General features: G+C 39.0%; 1 protein-coding gene across 5 annotated transcripts in view; it reads left to right on the top strand.

Moving 5' to 3' along the window:
* Positions 1 to 15,097, top strand: part of LOC126397733 (cadherin-20-like) — a 135,672-nt gene extending 120,575 nt beyond the window's left edge. For 2 of the 5 annotated variants that reach the window (XM_050056681.1, XM_050056680.1), the window contains 5 exons: positions 2,280 to 2,416; positions 6,120 to 6,241; positions 7,604 to 7,721; positions 8,863 to 9,114; positions 13,084 to 15,097. In XM_050056681.1, the coding sequence (XP_049912638.1) occupies positions 2,280 to 2,416; positions 6,120 to 6,241; positions 7,604 to 7,721; positions 8,863 to 9,114; positions 13,084 to 13,601 (1,147 nt within the window). In that variant the 3' untranslated portion in view covers positions 13,602 to 15,097. The remainder of the gene's footprint in view (positions 1 to 2,279; positions 2,417 to 6,119; positions 6,242 to 7,603; positions 7,722 to 8,862; positions 9,115 to 13,083) is intronic. The other 3 variants (XM_050056683.1, XM_050056682.1, XM_050056684.1) reach the window with 2 other exon arrangements.
* Positions 15,098 to 19,932: the final 4,835 nt, after the last annotated feature.

Raw genomic sequence — 19,932 nt, 5'->3', positions numbered from 1 at the left:
GGGTCCTCCGGCAGACTAGGCCTAAGTCAGCCTAACTAGGGGCTGGTACAGGGCAAGCCTGAGCCAGCCCTAACTATAAGCTTTATCAAAGAGGAAAGTCTTAAGTCTAGTCTTAAATGTGGAGACGGTGTCTGCCTCCCGGACCGTAACAGGAAGATGATTCCACAGGAGAGGAGCCTGATAGCTGAAGGCTCTGGCTCCTGATCTACTTTTATCTATTGGCAGAAATGCTTTGTAACATTCATAACTATGTTTTCAGTGGGTTATAATCACCTGAAAAGAGTCCACCAGATCATTTCTACAGTAGCTCGGAATGGACAATCCAAACACTGGCTCTAGGTAGCACTATTCATGAACTCGCTTTAACTACCATAGTTCTTCTACTTGCTTGGTGCACAGGAGAAGTTTCAGTTCTGCAACCTTTACTGCCAGATGCCACTAAATCCTTAGGGAGCTAGGGAGCTATTTCGAACACAGCTAATATGTGTAATGGGGGTCCAGTAAAAATGTACTCAAGGTAATAGTTACTGTTGCATTTTTAAAAGCAAAAAAAGACCTATTCAATTTTAGAGAACATTCAACTATCACACTGAGTGTTGTACTCACCTGTTTGAAAGTCACTTTCTGAGCCCTGTACACCTGGAGTCCTCCTCAAACTGCTCCAGGTTCAGCTTAATTGCTTGCTTATTCCCAGTGCAAAAGTCCACTCAGCCTCTCTGTCCCAGTATAACCAGTCCACTCCGCCAATCTGTTGTCACATCAGAGCTTACTGTCACAAACAGCAGAACAGGCCTCACACACCTCACTGCGGGTGAAAGTTCCTCAATGAACTGGAGAATCAATATTAGCATTTAGCATGTTAGCCACAACCAGCAAGCACCTGTTGGTTACTCATTGTAGCAACAGACAGATTACAGATGCTAGAAAGCAAAGGCATGAGGCTCATGGCAACTTTGACAAACAAGGAGCAGTGCGGAGAACAGGCCAACTATAAACTCTATCCCCAATGTGGGAAAATAGGAACAGGTGTGTAGGTCAGCGGGAGTTCATTCAGGTGGCTCTGAGGGCATCTAGTGGATGGTCTGGGAATTGCAGGTGTGGGGGGTATGAGAGGAGTTTACATGGCCTGAGGTTGGAGACGAACAGAGAGCGAACAAACTAGAAAGTCCTCTTGAGCTCTCAGTCATTAAAATATATAAATATATTTATAATATAAATTATTTTATTATACACAATACAATTATACACTATAATTGTACGCTATATTAAGAGTACTTTTGGTGCTTTTCATATCCGTCAGACAGCCAGTTTGGACGTGAAAGCTATTAATGGCTTCACCTACCCATCTATGCTCTCAGCAAAGCCACCAGACTCCATTGACAACAACAGTAATTTTAGCTCGCTGAACACAGGAGCTGCTGGTCTACCACTGCCTTGATCAGTAAGTTAGTTTGTGGTGTTGTGGGACTTTGGTGAATCCGAACTAAACGCCAAAGTCACACAATAACACAAACAAAAAACTGTTTAGGGCAGCAGTAAGTACACTTAAATAGATACTTATTTTTTAGGAGGAACTTTTTTTTCAGGTGACTAATATACACTTTATTGCTGACCAATCCACAGCAGTACATTGTTATCCTCCGTGTCAGACTCTGGCCTGCTTCTCCAAACTGGGGACATGATGACTAAAATCTACTGTATGTAATATACTGTCTGTGGATAAGTATTTCATACAACCCCGTAAATCAATTCATTCACTAATCATCATTTGTTCTGATGCAGAGAGACACCTTCACCTCCTCCAGGTGACAGCAGAGTGAGGCAGGTGTATTCAGTCCATGTGTGAACACAGAGGACACCTCATGGTTACATAAACAGGTTTCTGCTCCACAGCCTGGAAGAGGATGTGCTCTTCTGTGTTTGTGTGGTGTGTGTGTCTGTGCTCTCAGAAGAGTGTTTTGGAAATGCGCCGGCGGTGGCAGGAGATGAGCCAGGGTCTGTGTATCCTCAGCGTCAGTTTGGCAGGGGAGGCAGATACTCTGATTAAGCCTTATCTGGAGTCTATTCTTCTTCTTCTTCTTCTTCTTCTTCTTCTTGTGCCTTCAGAAGCTGCCAGCCTGACGCCTTATCGCACAGATACACACACGTGGTGGTGCACATGCTGGATTGTGTGTGTGTGTGTGTGCATCCCCCTCAGACAGGATTACAGGCTCCCAAAAACACACACAACACTTTATTCAACACTGATGCTTAACACACGTGTCATTCTGTGTCGACAGTTATTCCATTGAGAAGTCTAGTGACCCAGAGAAGTTCTTCTACATCGAAATCACTTCCGGGTCGCTGATGACGGTGCGGTCACTGGACCGAGAGGAGATCGGCTGGCACAACATCACCATCCTCGCCATAGAGATGAGTATGTCATGAACACATGCAGGCCTTCTCATGCAATCTCGACCTCATCAAGTCATTTCTGTCTATAACTGAGTCATTCATTTCATGATAGTACTATGAAAATATTTCACACTGTTTATAGACATCAGTGTTTCATGACATCTCTAGAAATGGGTCTGTATCTGTATTAAATTGACATAAGATGCCATGTAACTGCACACAAAATTGAGTGAAATACACTAAACAAGCTAAAGATGGTATAGTGCTGGTTATCATTAATTGTTTAAAAAACTAATGGATGTAGCCACCATGATGTCACCCATTGGTTTGGGGACTCCCATTTTGAAGCCTCAAGTTTTTGGCGTCGCCCTCTTCAATTTTTGGAGCCAGAAGTGACCGTATTTGGACGACAGGGTGTAGCTAACCCTATGCTAACTGCTAGCTGGGTTAGCACGGTGCATTTACAGGTATATTACAAACACCGATAATGCTACTGCTAACTTTGACTAGCAAACAGCAGGCTTAAAATCATTAAAACAATATGTTACTACCTGAAAAAAACTTAACATTCAACTTCTTAGAGGGTCTTTCGGAACATACAAACGCAGATGTTTAAGACAGCCAAAATGTTACAGTTAACTTGATTGATAATGCTACTGCTACTGCTTTGGCTAGCGAGAGACAGACTTAAAATTTTAATAAAACTAACATCTGACTCCTTAGATGGTTTTTTAGGACGACCAAACTTGAACAAGACTTTTTTAGACAACCAGAATGTTACAATTAACTTGACTGATAAAGCCAATGCTACTGCTAACTTTACCTGTTGATAAACTGGATTTAAACCATTCAAAAATAATGTACTTATGTAGTTTAGGGGAAAACTGAACATCTGACTTCTCAGGGGGTCTTTTAAAACAATGAACAAGACTTTTTAAGGCTACCAAAATGTTAAAATTAACTTTTGTCGACTTAAACCACACGGAAACAGGGGCACTTGCCACCCAAAGCAGCTACATCCTTAATTATGCATAACTTTAGGCCTTAATAACATTTAAAGGGTGAGTTAAAGAAAAATTTACCCCCATACAATATTCATGAACAGAGAAAACTTTTATTTACACAAGGCAAACATGTTTATTTCTGCTGTAAAGCTAAGATTTTACCATGGGGGGTCTATGAGGATTGACTCACTCTTGAAGCCAACCTCAAGTGGCCATTAGAGGAACTACAGTTTTTGGCACTTCTGCCTATTTTTTTTGGCCCCGGAGGTTGCTGCCTGTTGATTACAGCCTACACATCTAAAGTCAGATTAAAAACAACTTCCTCTTCACAACTTGTAACATTCTGGAAGGCCCGTTGTGCTGTTAATGAATTCTACTCCACAGAAAAAGTAGCCTCCTATTGTTTGCGTTTATTTCCACAAGGTGATACTTTTGCATCATCTAAACTTATGTGATTTATTTTCAGTAACTACAGTTTTGACCAAATAATCATAAAAATCCAAGGATTTACACTGAAGTTTAGTTTGGCTTTAATGACTTTCAGTTACAGACAAAAGTGACTTGATTAGAAGTGAATTCATGGAGACAAAACACCCAGAATAAACAGATGGGTGAATATTTGTGCATAAACACAGAACCAGTCATTTTTGAAAACAACTCCTGCAGAGTTATGTAACATAGAGCAGGAGATGCCCTGCAGTTCTGCACACAGCTGGTAGCACCAAAAGTCACCTTCATGCTCTCCTCCCTTTGCTTTGTTTGTCTGTTTGTCTCTTTGTTTGGTAGACACACCTAAAAGGAGATGCTAATTGAATTAATGACTAATTGAATAACTTTTCGCATGGTGGCTAATTAAAGATGTGACGGAGAGGGCAAGAGAGGACACAGGTAGGAAGGGATGGAGAGAGAGAGAGATAAAAAAGTGACAGAAACAATGTGGAGGAGGAAAATTAGCCGGAACGAAGTATAGCTGATTGATTGGTAACTAATCAATATTAAATGAAGCGAGAGTTATTAAGTCAGTCACATACTTTACTCATTACCTCTAAGTTACACTTTTCTCTGTACTTTCTGTGACTTTTCATTTGACTGAGAGGCTTTTTCTGTCAAACTTTATTGATCATTACACTGTTAAGCACTTTAAACTGCACTTATGCCACATGATACTGTGATGACGAGCTGTGTGTTCGCACTATCATTGAACATCTGAGATTTTGAGAACAAAGATGCAAGTTTGGAAAAGTTAGATTAAAGGGATAGTGCACCCAAAAATGAATATTCAGCCATTATCTACTCACCCATATGCCGAGGGAGGCTCAGGTGAAGTTTTTGAGTCCTCACAACACTTGTGGAGATCCCAGGGGAGAGGGGGTAGCAACACAACTCCACCTAATGGAGGCTTACGGCGCCCCAGATTCAAACGTCCAAAAACACATAATTGAAACCATAAAATATCTCCATACTGCTCGTCTGTAGTGATCCAAGTGTCCTGAAGCCCCGACATAAAAAGTTGTTTGGAAAAACGTCATTTTAACTTTGTTTTAAGCCTCATTGTAGCCTGCAGCTCTAACTGCCTCTCTGTGCACCTAACTTCACCTGAGCCTCCCTCAGCATATGGGTGAGTAGATAATGGCAGAATTTTCATTTTTGGGTGCACTATCCCTTTAAGTAATTATTTTGGGAGTGGAAAATATAATTTTACAACAAAAGTTATTATTAATTCTGAAAATGTCCTCATATTAAATTTCAAGCTCAAGTTTTACAACAAATTTTATAATTTTAGGGGAATAAAATGTGTATTTGTGTATGTATATTTTATATTCTGTAAGGTGACCTTGGGTGTATTGAAGGTGCCTTTTATATAAAATGTATCATTATTATTATAATTATTTAGAAAATCTATTAATCTATTAATTATATAATATATAACATATTAAAGTCAAGATATTATGAAAATTAAATATTAATTTTACAAGCAAATTGTTATATGATGAGGAGAAGTCATAATTTAAGGACTTTTTGCATAAGAATAAACTCATATTTTCATGTGAAAAAATGATAATATTATGAGCAGGAAGTCATACTGCTCTAAGAACATTGCTGTGATTTGATATTCTTCACTCTTTTATTAAATAAAGTCAAAACTTTGGTCACACATCCTTTTCACATTCTTTGTAGAAGCTTGTTTGGAACAAAACTAAAGCAACTCAATCAATATTCACATTTTAATTGAACAACTTCTTACTGTACTTTCACAGCGCTGATTTCACTTCACTCTGGTAAAAGATCAGCAAAGTTTCAGCACATTCAAGTGCTGCTTTCTGACCCTCAAACACACACACTCTCACACAGTTATATACAGTATAAACACACACTCTGGGCCGTGTGCCGCTCCGACCTCCAGAGCTCCAAAGTCACGCCATTGATTGATCGATCATGTGATGAAACCTGAGAAAGTAGTTACTGCCCACTAATTGCATTTCTATTGCCTATTACACAGCTGGTTAAGATATGCAAATTGCTGATTGGTAATGGGGAATAATAGAACTGTAATCTAAGCGTGAGAAGGCCTAATGTGCCGCAGGCTCGCTGTAAATGAGGGGAAGATTAAGAGAGGCACAAACTGAGCTCAGCAGGATCCTCAAGGAGTCATTTATCTGAGTCCATCAACATGTCTTACAGCTTCTGACCAATTTGTGCATCTTCTGTGTGTTCCTGCAGATAACCCCACACAGATCTCCAGCGTGTCAGTGGCTGTGAGGGTCCTGGATGTGAATGATAATCCTCCCTCGCTGACGCACTACTTGGAGGCTTATGTGTGTGAAAATGCCAAAGCAGGGCAGGTACGAAACATCTGACATGGAGCATCACAGCATGAAGAATGATATAGCTGATAAGTGTCGGAATGAAAAATAAGTACATTTTTTCAAGTACTGTACTTCAATACAGCGTTTGAGGTGCATTTTATACTTACACTCCACCAGACTACTGAGGAAAATACAAAACTTTTTACTCGAAAAGTACAATACCATAGTGCTGAAACACTTAAGTAAAAGTCCTATATTCAAAATTGTACTTTTGTTTAATTAGAAACAGCCCTGAAATCGCAATTGCCAAACCCACCAGACTCCATTTAATTAAACTGTAATTTTAGTGTGTATAGAGCCAGATATTCTCACATCTAATTGTGTGAATTAAGGGTTTATTTCAACCAAACCAGAGTTAGTAATTGTTGGAACAGTGGAAAGATGAACCAAGATGGTTTTTTGTGAGTTTTACTTTTCTTCTGTTGACTTTGAATGAAGTGTGTTTTACAATGATAATATAACTCTTAATTTAAATGGAGTCTGGTGGGTTTGGTGATGGCGATTTTTCGGGCTGTTTCTGGTTAAACAAAAAGGATCTTAATCTTTAACAAAAAGGTCTATCTCTGTATGGATCCTTTCTATAATGTTGTCAGACACAATAACAGCAATGTGATCCTGTCAGTGGCAAAAGCAAGTACTTTTAGTGGACATAAAATTGACGGTGCATAATTGCCCATTGACATTACATTGCAGCCTATTTTGCCACTGCCGGCCGCTATGGCCTTGCTCAGTATTCGATCATTTTCAAAAACTGTTGTCTCTATTAGACACTTAGACACAAAAACATGGGAAAACAATGTTTAGGTTGAAAAATACCAAAGTTACCCTTTCATTTTTACAGTTTGTAAAGATGGAAGATTTAATTACTACATACATATAGCTGGGTAGCTTAATCTATAATAATATATCATATTTTACATGTTGTTATATTTTGTATTGATTATCTGAATCTGTAAAGTCATTAAATAAATGTAGTGGAGTTAAAAGAAGGATATTTTCCTCTAAAATGTAGTGGAATAAATATATAAAGTACAAGAACCTCAAAATTGTACCTAAGCACAGTACATGAGTAAATGTACACGTTATTTCCCACCATTGCATACAAAAAATACTGACATCTTTAAAAAAATATGATGCATTATTATAGATTAAGCACCCAGCAGTATACTAAATAATTAAACCTAGCACCACAAGGTCATTCAGTACTTATGTTTGTGATACTTAAGTACATTTAGCTGACACTTTTGTACTTGATACAGTTGTGAATCACAACCAAATATGAATCAGTACCGTTCCTCCACTGGGATCTGACTGATGTATCCATTTGATGTAATCCAGCTGATCCAGACAGTGACGGCGGTGGATCCAGATGAGCCGCTGGGTGGACAACACTTCTACTACAGCTTGGCTCCAGAGGCCGTCAACAACCCCAACTTCACCCTGAGAGACAACCAAGGTAGACAAGTCCAGACTATTTGTTCTTTTAAACATTTAACACGTTGACTGTCTATAGTTGTGTTTTACAGGCCTGTACAGAAGTAGATACAAAGAGAAGTCCATCTTGTATGATTATATCACTGCTTCATAGCATTGATCAGATCATCAATGTCCCATCCTTCCACTATCTTCCTTCACCAGATCTATGAAAGCTTTAGCTCCACTTGAGTAACCATTCTCTGGTTTACATACAGCAGACTTCCTCTGAATCTGACAATGTAACAATGTAGAGTCAGTGTTTGTAAGAGGGAGTTAATTGTCCTAAAGTGAACTGCTCAAAGTACTGTCAACTTTCTAGAAATCACAATGCAAGTCCTTTGTATTGGACTTGCTTTACCAGATAAGAACCATCAGGAAGCTTCCTGTTAGCTAACAGGAAGTGAGTGAGTATTTTACTCACATTTGCCCATTGTAACTGGTGCTAAAATCTTACACATGCATCTTTAATCATCATTTTGTCTCTCAAGACTGTGTTCAAATGTGAAACTTAATAACTGATTATCTCTGGAAGAACAGCACCCAATCTTGATTAATGAGTCACAATGTAAAGAACATTGTTTGCAACGATGGTCACACATGATTTCACCTAGGTGGCCTGGGTCTAACTCCTGTTATGAAAAGAAAAGTTTAGTTTTTTATTTACTTGAGATCATATTCTTGGTCTTTAAATACACATGGGATTTCTGAAGGCTGGTGTTGATGGGTTCTTTTAGACTAAACACTATTTTTAGTCAGATTAATTATCTAAATTTGTTAACATATTATACAGGATTAATTATTTCTCCACCACATGCCAGCAGACAGACAGTCCTCCTAGCACTGGTCTAATATGTTTACAGTAATAATCATAGTAAGTGAGAATAACAAGCTATGACTAACTGGTGTTACATCTCTGCCTATAACACCTTCGTCTTCACAGCTGCAAAAAAATCTTCAGTTCTCACAGTCACCCTCAACTCTCATTTGCTCGTTCACAGTTACCTCCTGTGAACTTGGATATGTGCCGTCTATGGCCTGAACCCTGTTATCTGTAAAAGTCAGCTGAACTCAAAGGACTCCACTGACTCAACCTTTTTCCTGACCTCTCTGTCTCTTTCCAGACAACACAGCGTGGATCCTGACACGACGAGGAGGCTGGTCGCAGCAGGATCAGACCATCTACTACTTGCCCATCTTCATCTCTGACGGCGAGCAGCCAGTCCAGACCAGCACCAGCACTTTGACCATTCGCGTGTGCAGCTGCGACCACGAGGGCAACATCATGTCGTGCAATGCCGAGGCGTACAGCCTGCCCGCGAGCCTCAGCAGAGGGGCACTCATCGCCATCTTGGCCTGCATCTTTGTCCTGCTGGGTGAGTTATGACCTGCTGCAAAGAGGAGCCGGTGGCCTCCTGTCATTTAATGATAACAGTGACAGAGATACTACTTGAAATTCTTAGCAAAGACTTTTTTTATGATATATATAATATTATTTTAGTAAATTCTTCAGATTTTAAACACAGTCTAGACAAAAACATAAATAACAAACATGGAAAATGGAAAACATGCAAAAGAAATAAAATACATTTAAATAATCTTCAGAAATTAATAAAAGAAAATAAACCAAATCAACAAAGCACAAGACAGAGATGCTGACATTAGAACTGTAGGTAGTAAGCCAGGTAGACTGCAGTTTACATTAGCAGACACTGCTCAATCCATTCTGAACACTTTTGCCCATGCTTTTGGCTTTAGAGAATATAGAATAAAATTTCCTCAGTACTTTTTGCAACAATGGATCCTTGCTGAAACTATAAAGTCTTGAAAGGTGATTTTTTTATTGTTTTATCTTGTATGCACAAATATATTAACTTGTGGTAGCAAGTGAATTATCATGTAGGAAGACACTATATTGTGGGAAGAAGTTAATTATCTTGTCCTCAGGCTACCATATAATAACTTGTTCCCACAAGATAATTCACTTGTTCCCACAATATAGTGTCTTCCCACAAGTTAATTAACTAGTTCCCTCAATATACTACTTGCAACTTGTGTGCACAAAATAAAAAATTATCACCTATTGGTACTTTAGGGGTTCCTTGATTTCACAAACAAAAGCAGGTTTCGCATTTTCTAGCCATTGACCGTCAGTTTTGCCAGCTGAAATGACAGCTAGCTAGCTAACTAAACTAATGTTAGTTTCATGAGTTGCTTGCAAACTCTATCTCCTGCTGACTTTTTTATGTTTTCAGTTGGCTTTACTTTTTTCTAGCTTTTACTTATTTAAAGAAAAAAACAATGATACTAACGCAAATACTGCAGCTAGTAAGCTAGCTAGCTAGCTAGAAATGTTAACGTCTGCAGCCAAGGTTAGCAGAAACACACTGTTTAATAGCATTCTTTACACTTTTGCTCATATGGTATTTGGAAACATAGAATAAAAAAGATTCCCTCCAAAGTCTCTAATACAGAGGAGCTTTGTTTTTAATTACATTTTGATTTGATCAGAAAACTGTCATATGATTTTTTTTTTTACTTTATTTGCCCCTTAAATGCTAATCCAATAGGTAGGCCTACTTAACATACCTATTACATAAATCTAACAATATTTAACCCATATTAATAACCATATCTAAATGTCTTAAATAATATCTTGATACAAAAAAAGTGACATATATTTAACAATGATCAGGACGACAGTTAAAGTTCTCTGTTACCATTGACATTATGAGCCAATTAACACTAGAAAGCAGAAATAATTGTCCCTTAATTGCATATTTGATATATTTAACAAAGATCATTTAATAATCCTTCAGCTAAAATGGATAAAATCAGAGTTATTATGCCTATTCAAACAGTGAGCTCATACTTTAAGTGAGCAAAGATGTTTTAACTAAATGTATTGCTGCCTCTCGGTGGAGCCGAGTGACTCAACCAGCTGAGCCCCCCTGCTCACACTTAGAGGTCTGCAGGGAGAGATAAAGTGGGTCCATATCAGCCTCCAGGGGAGAACAAAGTGTGATGCTATAGGGCAGCTGGTGCTAATGAACGTTAGACGTTCGCCAGGATGCAAAAAGAAACCCATATTTAATCCTGCACGGATGATGTCACACTGGGAGATGGCTTAGCTGACTGCTTCTAATACTTTAAAGACGAGAGTTTATTGAGTCTTAGACTGAGTTTTGCTTCAAGACACACCAAAGTGTGCTACAGTCCCCCATTTCAGTTGTTCTTATGTGGTTAAAACAAGTGTGACTGATTCTTCTTAAAGGCTGATTCCTTTATTCTAGAGAAGCTTATCAGGAATATGCAGAAGAAGCGCACTCACCATCTGAAAGGTCAGGGTGTTAAACAAAGTGCTGTGGTGATTTTAATCAAGGCCGACCTCTACCCCGAGGCTTGCCCTCGGTCAGTACTTTCACATTACATGTAAACTAGAAAAGTTTTAAAAACAGTCTGACCAGGAAATTGTTTTCCAGCTGGAATTATCTCGTCTGGATTCATGTGCCTTCATTGTGCTTCTTATAGATGTGATTTGACACAAAACTTTGGAACAAAAGTTGCAGTCTTTGTGGGCAGCAAACAAAAAAAAACATCAAACAGTGGATTATTTTTTTGTCAACTAACTTCTTCTTTTTCTAATCTTCTTATTGCTAGTTGCGTCCAACCAACAGTATAAAACCAAAGAAATTCAATTTGCAAATTATATAAAACAGAGGGGGGGGAAAAAGCAAATTATTACATGAAAGAAGCTGAAGGCATTTAAGGTTTCATAATTTTTGCTTGATAAATGACTTAACACATTACAGAGTAAACAAAATAGTATCAAATTGTCATCCATCCATGGATAGATTACTGAACAGACCTACCAGGCATAGCGTCAGGGATACAAAGTGTCAGGTACCAGGAGGAGACTCACAACAGTGAAGAGGGAATGATCCCAAAGTGAGACACACAGAATACCTTGAAAAAGGGTCAAAACAACAACAGACAGAAAACAACCAAAAAAAGCACAAAATTACCTTAAATGGGCACAAAATGACTACAAAGTGGCTTAAATTGACCAAAAACGCAACAAACTTACATCAGACACAAAACGACCATAGAACAGACTACAAAGAAACACAACGTGACTTCAAAGAGACACAAAATGACTATATAGAGACATAAAATGACTACAAAGAGACACAAAATAACTACAAAGAGACATAAAATGACTACAAAGAGACATAACATGACTACAAAGAAATCCAAAATGACTACAAAGAGATACAAGACAACTACAAAGAGACACAAAATGACTACAAAGAGACATAAAACAACTACAAAGAAACACAAAATGACTACAAAGAGACATAAAACAACTACAAAGAGACACAAAATGACTACAAAGAGACATAAAATAATTACAAAGAAACACAAAATGACTACAAAGAGACAAAATGACTACAAAGAGAAGAAATTACTATAAAGAGATACAAAACAACTACAAAGAAATATAAAATGACTACAAAGAGACATAACATGACTACAAAGAAATACAAAATGACTACAAAGAAATACAAAACAACTACAAAGAAACACAAAATGACTACAAAGAGACATAAAACAACTACAAAGAAACACAAAATGACTACAAAGAGACATAAACCAACTACAAAGAAACACAAAATGACTACAAAGAGACATAAAACAACTACAAAGAAACACAAAATGACTACAAAGAGACATAAAACAATTACAAAGAGACACAAAATGACTACAAAGAGACATAACATGACTACAAAGAAATACAAAATGACTACAAAGAGACACAAAATGACTACAATGAGACAAAATTACTACAAAGAGACACAAAACAATTACAAAGAGACACAAAATGACTACAAAGAGACATAAAATGACTACAAAGAAATACAAAATGACTACAAAGAGACACAAAATGACTACAAAGAGACGAAATGTGACTACAAAGAAATACAAAACAACTACAAAGATATATAAAATGACTACAAAGAGACATAACATGACTACAAAGAGACGAAATGTGACTACAAAGAGATACAAAACAACTACAAAGAGACATCAAAGGACTACAAAGAGACACTAAACAACAAAGAGGCAAAACCATCACAAAGTCTGTGTCTTGTAGGAGAGGTGGTGGGGCCTTTTGCATATCTGTGCCCTGGGGCCCATTGTCTCATAATTCACCCATGCAACCATCAAGTCTCTGATTTGTAGAAGTATAGATTTTGTGCTACTTTGCAAAAAGCCTGTATCATTTCTCAATTAATTAACATCCATTAAATTGGTCTGGCTGACTGTTTCCTTTCTCTTCCCAGTGATGATTCTGTTCATGCTCTCCCTGCGCACCCATCGTAAGAAACCCTACCTGTGCGACGAGGAGGAGAATGTCCACGAGAACATCGTGCGCTATGATGACGAAGGCGGCGGTGAAGAGGACACCGAGGCTTTTGACATCGCTGCCATGTGGAACCCTCGAGAAGCACACCACCACCTAGGCAAGACGAGACAGGACATGCTGCCTGAGATCGAGAGCCTGTCGCGTTACGTCCCTCAGGCGTGCGTCATGGGTGGCGGCGGGGACAGTAACGTTCACGGATATGTGCTGGCAAAGCTCCTGGAGGCTGACATGGACCCGTGCGCCCCACCATACGACTCCCTGCAGACCTACGCTTACGAGGGAGAAGGCTCGGTTGCCGAGTCGCTCAGCTCGCTCCAGTCGGGGACGTCCAATACAGACCACGAGTACGACTATCTCAACGACTGGGGGCCTCGCTTTAAAAAACTGGCGGAGATGTACGGTGTGCTGGAGACAAACACTCCTCCAATGTGGTAGAACAGGAGAACCTTTGCCTTTTTAATCTGACAAAAATTACACCAACAAAAAGAGACCAAAATATCAGAGAAGTGACACAAACAGACAAATCGTGTGCACAATAAAGCCAGGATGTGCTCACGTCTGCATCCATGACTGTTAGCACTTGAATTCCTGCCGAAGCCTCGATTCTCCACAGCCTTGAAGGCCTGAGATGCCCGCAGCAGCAGCAGCAGCAGTGTGAGCTGGTTTTAAATCTGCCCCCAGAGACTGAGGCTGGATTGGCAGCCATGCGAGGCACGCAAAGGAACGGCTTCAAAGCACATGTTAACTCCCCTGCCTGACCCAGCCAGAGCCCCTTTGGTTCAAAGTGTTGCGCGATTTATGCCAGAGATGAAAACGAGACTCACAGCAGCACAGGAGACAAACTCTGAAATGCTGATCTACTGTTCTGTGCTTTTAAAGACGACCCGAGCCACAACAGAGGGGGGAAATGAAAGAGAAAAGTCATTCCTGTATTCAGAGATGTGTTCTTCTTTTGTTTCATCTGTGGGCAGGTCTTAATTTATTTCTTCGTTTCATGTGCTGTATTTATATTTTTTGCTAACTTATTTGGGTACTTCAAACCAACACTGTACTTAAACTGCCGCTATATGAGGACGTCTTTAAAAGATCACGTATATGTTGTAACATACATGATGTAAAAGCTCTTGTTTTCAGTCTGTGTGATGACAAGTTCTCTCCAAATGTCACATGACATGCACAGGAGATGGCGAAGCTGTAATCCCATGTGGGTTTTCCAGGTTGATATGTTTATTGTATTCTTGTTTTTGTATAATTTTTAAGCTTTGTATTGTAACTATTTTTTTCCAAAAAACATAAAGCAGTTCATTCATGAGGATATGAGGGAAGCCAATGTTTGGATTTATCCCAGCAGGCGGTCAAATGTTAAATAAGATACACCACCGTGCCCAACCAGAGTCGGATGATTTGTCCTGTTTGAGATGATGTGTTGCTTCTGTCACCACACAAGCGTGGCTGAATCCTCCATTCCTGTGGACTTCAGAGACATTGATAATCTGCATCAAGTGCCAAATGTAAAATAAAGGACAAAAAAGACGTTTTGGATGAAAAAAATAGAAGAAATCAGCAAAACAGAAACACCAAAAGATTTTAAAAAAGGATTTTACAAACTGGAAGGAATTGAAGGTACATTTTGATAATTTGATTGGGTAAAGTTTACTTGAAATCTATGTGGTCAGTCATGCTGCAGTAAGTGGTGTGTGAATGTAGATATTTTTTGTATTCTTGGTATAATAAAAAGGTAAAAACAATGTTGTTTCTCTTCTCATTAAACCACTTGGAGATGAGACAATCATCAAAACACTGATGCAAGGAAAGAAATTATGCCTTCTGAACATCTGGGTGGCAGCACTTTCAGAGCACTTAGTAATAATAAACTGCTTCTTTTGGTGGCGAGGAGCATTATGCAATCCCCCAAAGCATGACAGAAATGTAAGTCCTTTAAAAGATAAAGCAGCTATTTAAATTTGCAATCATATGCTGAATTGTCCTCCAAAGTGTTATTGCAGCTGAATCACTTTTCATTACAGTTTCTCCTCAAAGTGCTTAATTTGCTTGACTTATTTTGTTTTGCAGCGATAATACTAAGCATAGATTAACACACACACAAACACTGACTGCCATACCTGAGCCTTGAGTCTCAGTAGCACCTCGCAAAAATTGTTCCATGTGATTGCTCTCACTGCAACTTTCATTTGAGGGAACGCAAGATTTGCCAATGGGAATCAATCAATTACAAACAGGAGTCTCTACTTAATTGCTCACGTCAATCAAGGTGATACCAATGAAGGACAAGAAAGGTAAAAGGAAAGAAAAGATTAGAGAATCAAAGTGATAATCTACCCCATACAATATTTTCCACTGCTGTGAATTTCCATTTCAATTGTCAAAACAAAGAAATAAGTCTGAAATCGGTGGCTCTGGCTTACCTGCTGGGTGGCATTCAACAGTGAAATTGCACAGAAGATGAGGCTATAATATTCCCAGGATTTACATTTTCACTTTCATATCCTCTGCGTGCTGAGCAGAACACTTCAATTACACACTGGGGATTTTTCTCTAATTTGTCTTCCTTTATTTTAACATTCAAAGGTCCGTAAAGTCTCCACAAATATTTATGTTTCTCTAACGTGCATCAGATCAAAGTTTTCTCATCAGAAATAGTTTCTAACCCCGACCTCACCAGGCAATGCTAGTGTTGGATGGTTCCATTTCCTGAAGTGTGAGGAGCGACTTTGTTAGCAAGTTTGTGTTGTCTTTTGCCCTCTAGTGGTCAAATATGGATTTATACAGCTTTAAATTTTACTCTTTGAAATATTTGCAAGCTGAAGGAAGAATTTAAGAGCATAAATGTGTTAAACCAAGCCAACTAGCAGAAAAAAATGTTGGCATTGTACATTTCTGCAAATCACAGATTCATTCGTAGCTGATATGATGAAACATTGTGTAGGCACAAATAACCACTTGGTTATTTATGGTGAGGACAAGATCATGTTTTGCCTACCCAGTTTTGAGAGGACTCTCTTGCCTGGAAACGCAGCTTTTCTTGTCACTGTCCCCGCTGAAAAAACAGTGACGGATTGCTACTGTAACAAACACCCATGTTTGGTGGCTAAAAAGCTGCTGGAAACACAGCAGTGATTCATTAAAAAACAACAGCTTCTTTCTTGTTGATTGGTCTCGAACAGTGTTCTGCAGCTTCACAGGCATCTCGCATCGGTGTCACATCATCCACCACCCCCTCCACCTCCTGATGACAAGGTCAGCTTATATGCTATGTCACTTTAGAAACCATATGTATGAAATGTGCATATGTAACATTTGTGGTTTGCAAAACATACAATGCTAGCATTTTCTTCTGGCAGCTTGAACTCTGCAATAGAATTGGTCTGGCGGCCCTTACATTGGTATTTTTGCTTATTGTGGTGTCATAACTTCAAATGTTTGATATCTCTAAAATCTGTACAACTTAAACTAAAAGGTTATGTGATAAACCATCATTATTGATAATGCATTTGAACTGTGTAAAATAATACAAAATAAAAACACAAAACATATTGATGCAAAAGATTTTTAAATATAGAAACATAAAGAAAATATTTCTCAACACTCCACAAGTTATTTGGTACTGGCATAATTACTGTGAAATACTACGTTTGCACAACATGTAAGGTAACGTAACGTTAGGTCATGACAGGATGACAGGGAAGACAGAGGCTTAAGTCTGTGTTAAGCTAAGCTAAACTAAGCTAAGCTAAGATAAGCTAAATGCATCCTTGCTCGCTCCTCAGCAAAACAGCAAAATAAGAGTATTTTTGGTAATGTTGCACAGTCAACAGTGCTGGTATAAATTTAATCAAATTTTCATTCAAATGTTTTCTAAACTCTGACTGGTGAATAAAAGAATGAAACATCACTTTCCTGCCTTTCCTGCTCATAACTATGGCTGCAATTCAGGATTATTTTCAGCTGGCTCATTTTCCTCTCTATCCCCTGACTTCCACCTGCTTAGTTTTGCTAAATTTGGTGAATTTTTAGTTTAATTTCTTTAAGTAAAGGTTTGACTCTTGCATCGTCTCTCTTCCTCTGTCCAAACTTGACCTGGATTGTGCAAACTGCCTGAAAATCTCATATTCAGAACCAAATGTCTTCTTTTTCTGGAAAACAAAAAACTTTAAAGGCTTTTGGTTCCTAATAATGGAGGTAAGACAAAGGAAAAAGCTGAAAATATAAAGGCAAAGTTGAAAATATTGCTCCTGAGTCTGTGGGGAAAGAAACTTCTGTTTTTGCGAGACAGTAAGGTTTTATTATTCTGCGAATGTTATTCTCTAAGTTACCAAACTCTTCAGTCGACTCCACAAGAAGGATCTGTGCTCGCTGTGACCTTATTCCCATCACTCCTTACCATAAATCTCTTGTCACGAGCATTTAGAGCTCATGTCCTCTTTCCTCCTCAGTGCCCTTCCCGACACTTTGCCCCATTCGGCTGCATAAATTACATCCTAACAACCCTTCACACAGATGCCCCATCGCGACCTCCCCTCCTGCCCTGTTGCCAGTCTCTCCCAGGGCCATTTCCAGGCCGGAGCAGTGCCATCCGAAAAGGCACTGAGGGGGTAATTTGTCTTAGGCTCCACTGCTCTTTCTAACAGACGAAGGAGCTCAAACGGTAGAGGATAATAAGAAGCCTTCCAGCTCTAATCCTGCTGAGGGTAAACCGCAGCAGACCCAGTGAATCATCCCCTAATGCGAAGTGGAAAAACACACTTCGCTCTGCTGGAAATTGAGGGGCGGAAAGAAAGGCAAACTCGAGGCCCTGGGAGGGAAAAGCAGGTCCAACCCATTTGACATGTGGAGTTAGAGAGCGAAACATATATACAGACCCAAATCGCTGCCGGGCTTTCTCTCCCTGATCCTCTTCTTATCTGTCTCTGTCTGTCTCTCTACCTCTTTCATTCTCCCTGCAGTTCAACTCTTATTCTGTCTGTCTCCTTCAGCCCTTCAAGCCCTCCATCATGTCTTTCCCTCCCTTCTTCCCTCCCCAGTTTCCATCCCTCCTCCGTCTTTGTCTTTCCCTCCTTGTCCTCCTCTCAGCCCGGCTCATGAGTGCAGCGATGGGTTATTTCAGCATTATCTCTTTAAGCTGCAGCAGAACATGAGTCTCTGCCGTCAGGGTGTTTGCTGCGAGAACAGAGCATCTCCTGAGCGTCGCATCATCAGCGTCTCACAGAGGTTTACAGTAACTTCACACTCAGCTGCAGACGCTGGGGAACAGCATTAATTTTAAAGCAATAATCTGCTCATTTCTTTTGTCTTCTTCTTTCTTTTGGATTATTTTCCATTAAATCTTGGGTGCTAAGTGACCATTACTGAAGGGTTTGTCTTAGATAAAGTTCATGTATCAATCGTGTATAATATTGCCAGTTTTGTACTTTATATTGCAATTTTTTACCTTCCTGTTACCATTTTTTCTTTTGCCTTTTTTACCACTTTATTGCCATTTTGTTGATCTTTACATTGCCACTTTTACCTTTCTTTTGCCACCCTTTTGCCTCTCTTTTACCATTCTTACTTTTCTTTTACCTATTTTTTGAATCTGTATTGCTGGGTGGGATATCACCTTTTTATTGTCACTTTTTTGTCTTTATATTGCCAGTTTTTTAATTAAGTTCATGTATCAATCGTGTAATACAGACCAAATTGAGCTCCTTGGTTTTCTTTCCATAAATTAGGAAATTTACAAGACTTAAAAATCAAGCCTTTCAAGAAAACTTTCACTCCTTTTGTCTGAACATGAGTGGTTTATACTCTTCTAAAAACTTGTTGTGGATTTTCACATTTAAATTTAAAAGACAAAAGACTGAAAAAATGTTAATATCACAAATGTTTTTCCACTTGGCTGAGGTGGTAAAGAAACTGATTAATAAGGGCAACAAAGTGCAGCAGAAACGGATTTAGTAAATAAATCATGACGTGTCCACTGAAACAGATCTGTGTGGCACGATCAGGAGACTAACCATCAAATTTTCTTCCACCAGCTGCTTATCTCAGGGAACCAGCTCCTAATATTTGCATAACAGTAATGGATGGAAAATGCACACTTTTTTGTGGTCAGTTTTCTGGAAACCCAGTTAAAATTTTGTACTACATTTGGCTGGAAACTTGTGGGAAAGTTGGATGGGAGCCTGCTGGTGAGATGTGCAGGAGCGGCTTCATCAAGCAACAGAAAAGTTGGCTTTAGTTAGAAGTCTAATCAGCCAAACACCAAACACCTGTGTGAGCTGGACAGCCCTCTGAAAACAAAGTTCTGAGGGAGACTAGAATAATAATAAGACACAGTATATACACCTGTACTCCCACAATGTTATAATGCTTTTACCTTTCTTTTGCCGCTTTTTACCTTTACACTGCCATTTTTTTACCTTTCCATTGCCACAATTTTCTTTTATTGCCACTTTTTACCTTAATATTGCCACGTTTCACCTTTCCATTGCCCCCTATTTTCCCTTTCTATTGCCGCATTTTACCTTCACAATGCCACTTTTTGCTTTTTTATTGCACGTTTTTCCCTCTTCATTGCCACTTTTTACCTTAACACTGCCACTTTTTACCTTTCTTTTGCCCCCTTTTTACTTTTCTATTGCAACTTTTTACCTCTACACTGCCACTTTTTGCCTTTTTATTGCCAGTTTTTTAGCTTTCCATTGCCCCCTTTTCACCTTTCTATTGCCACTTCTTACCCTTACATGGCCACTTTTTATTTTTCCAT

The sequence above is a fragment of the Epinephelus moara genome, chromosome 11, assembly GCF_006386435.1.
Source record: "Epinephelus moara isolate mb chromosome 11, YSFRI_EMoa_1.0, whole genome shotgun sequence".
Classification (NCBI taxonomy): domain Eukaryota; kingdom Metazoa; phylum Chordata; class Actinopteri; order Perciformes; family Serranidae; genus Epinephelus; species Epinephelus moara.
This window is presented reverse-complemented; position numbering and strand designations above follow the sequence as displayed.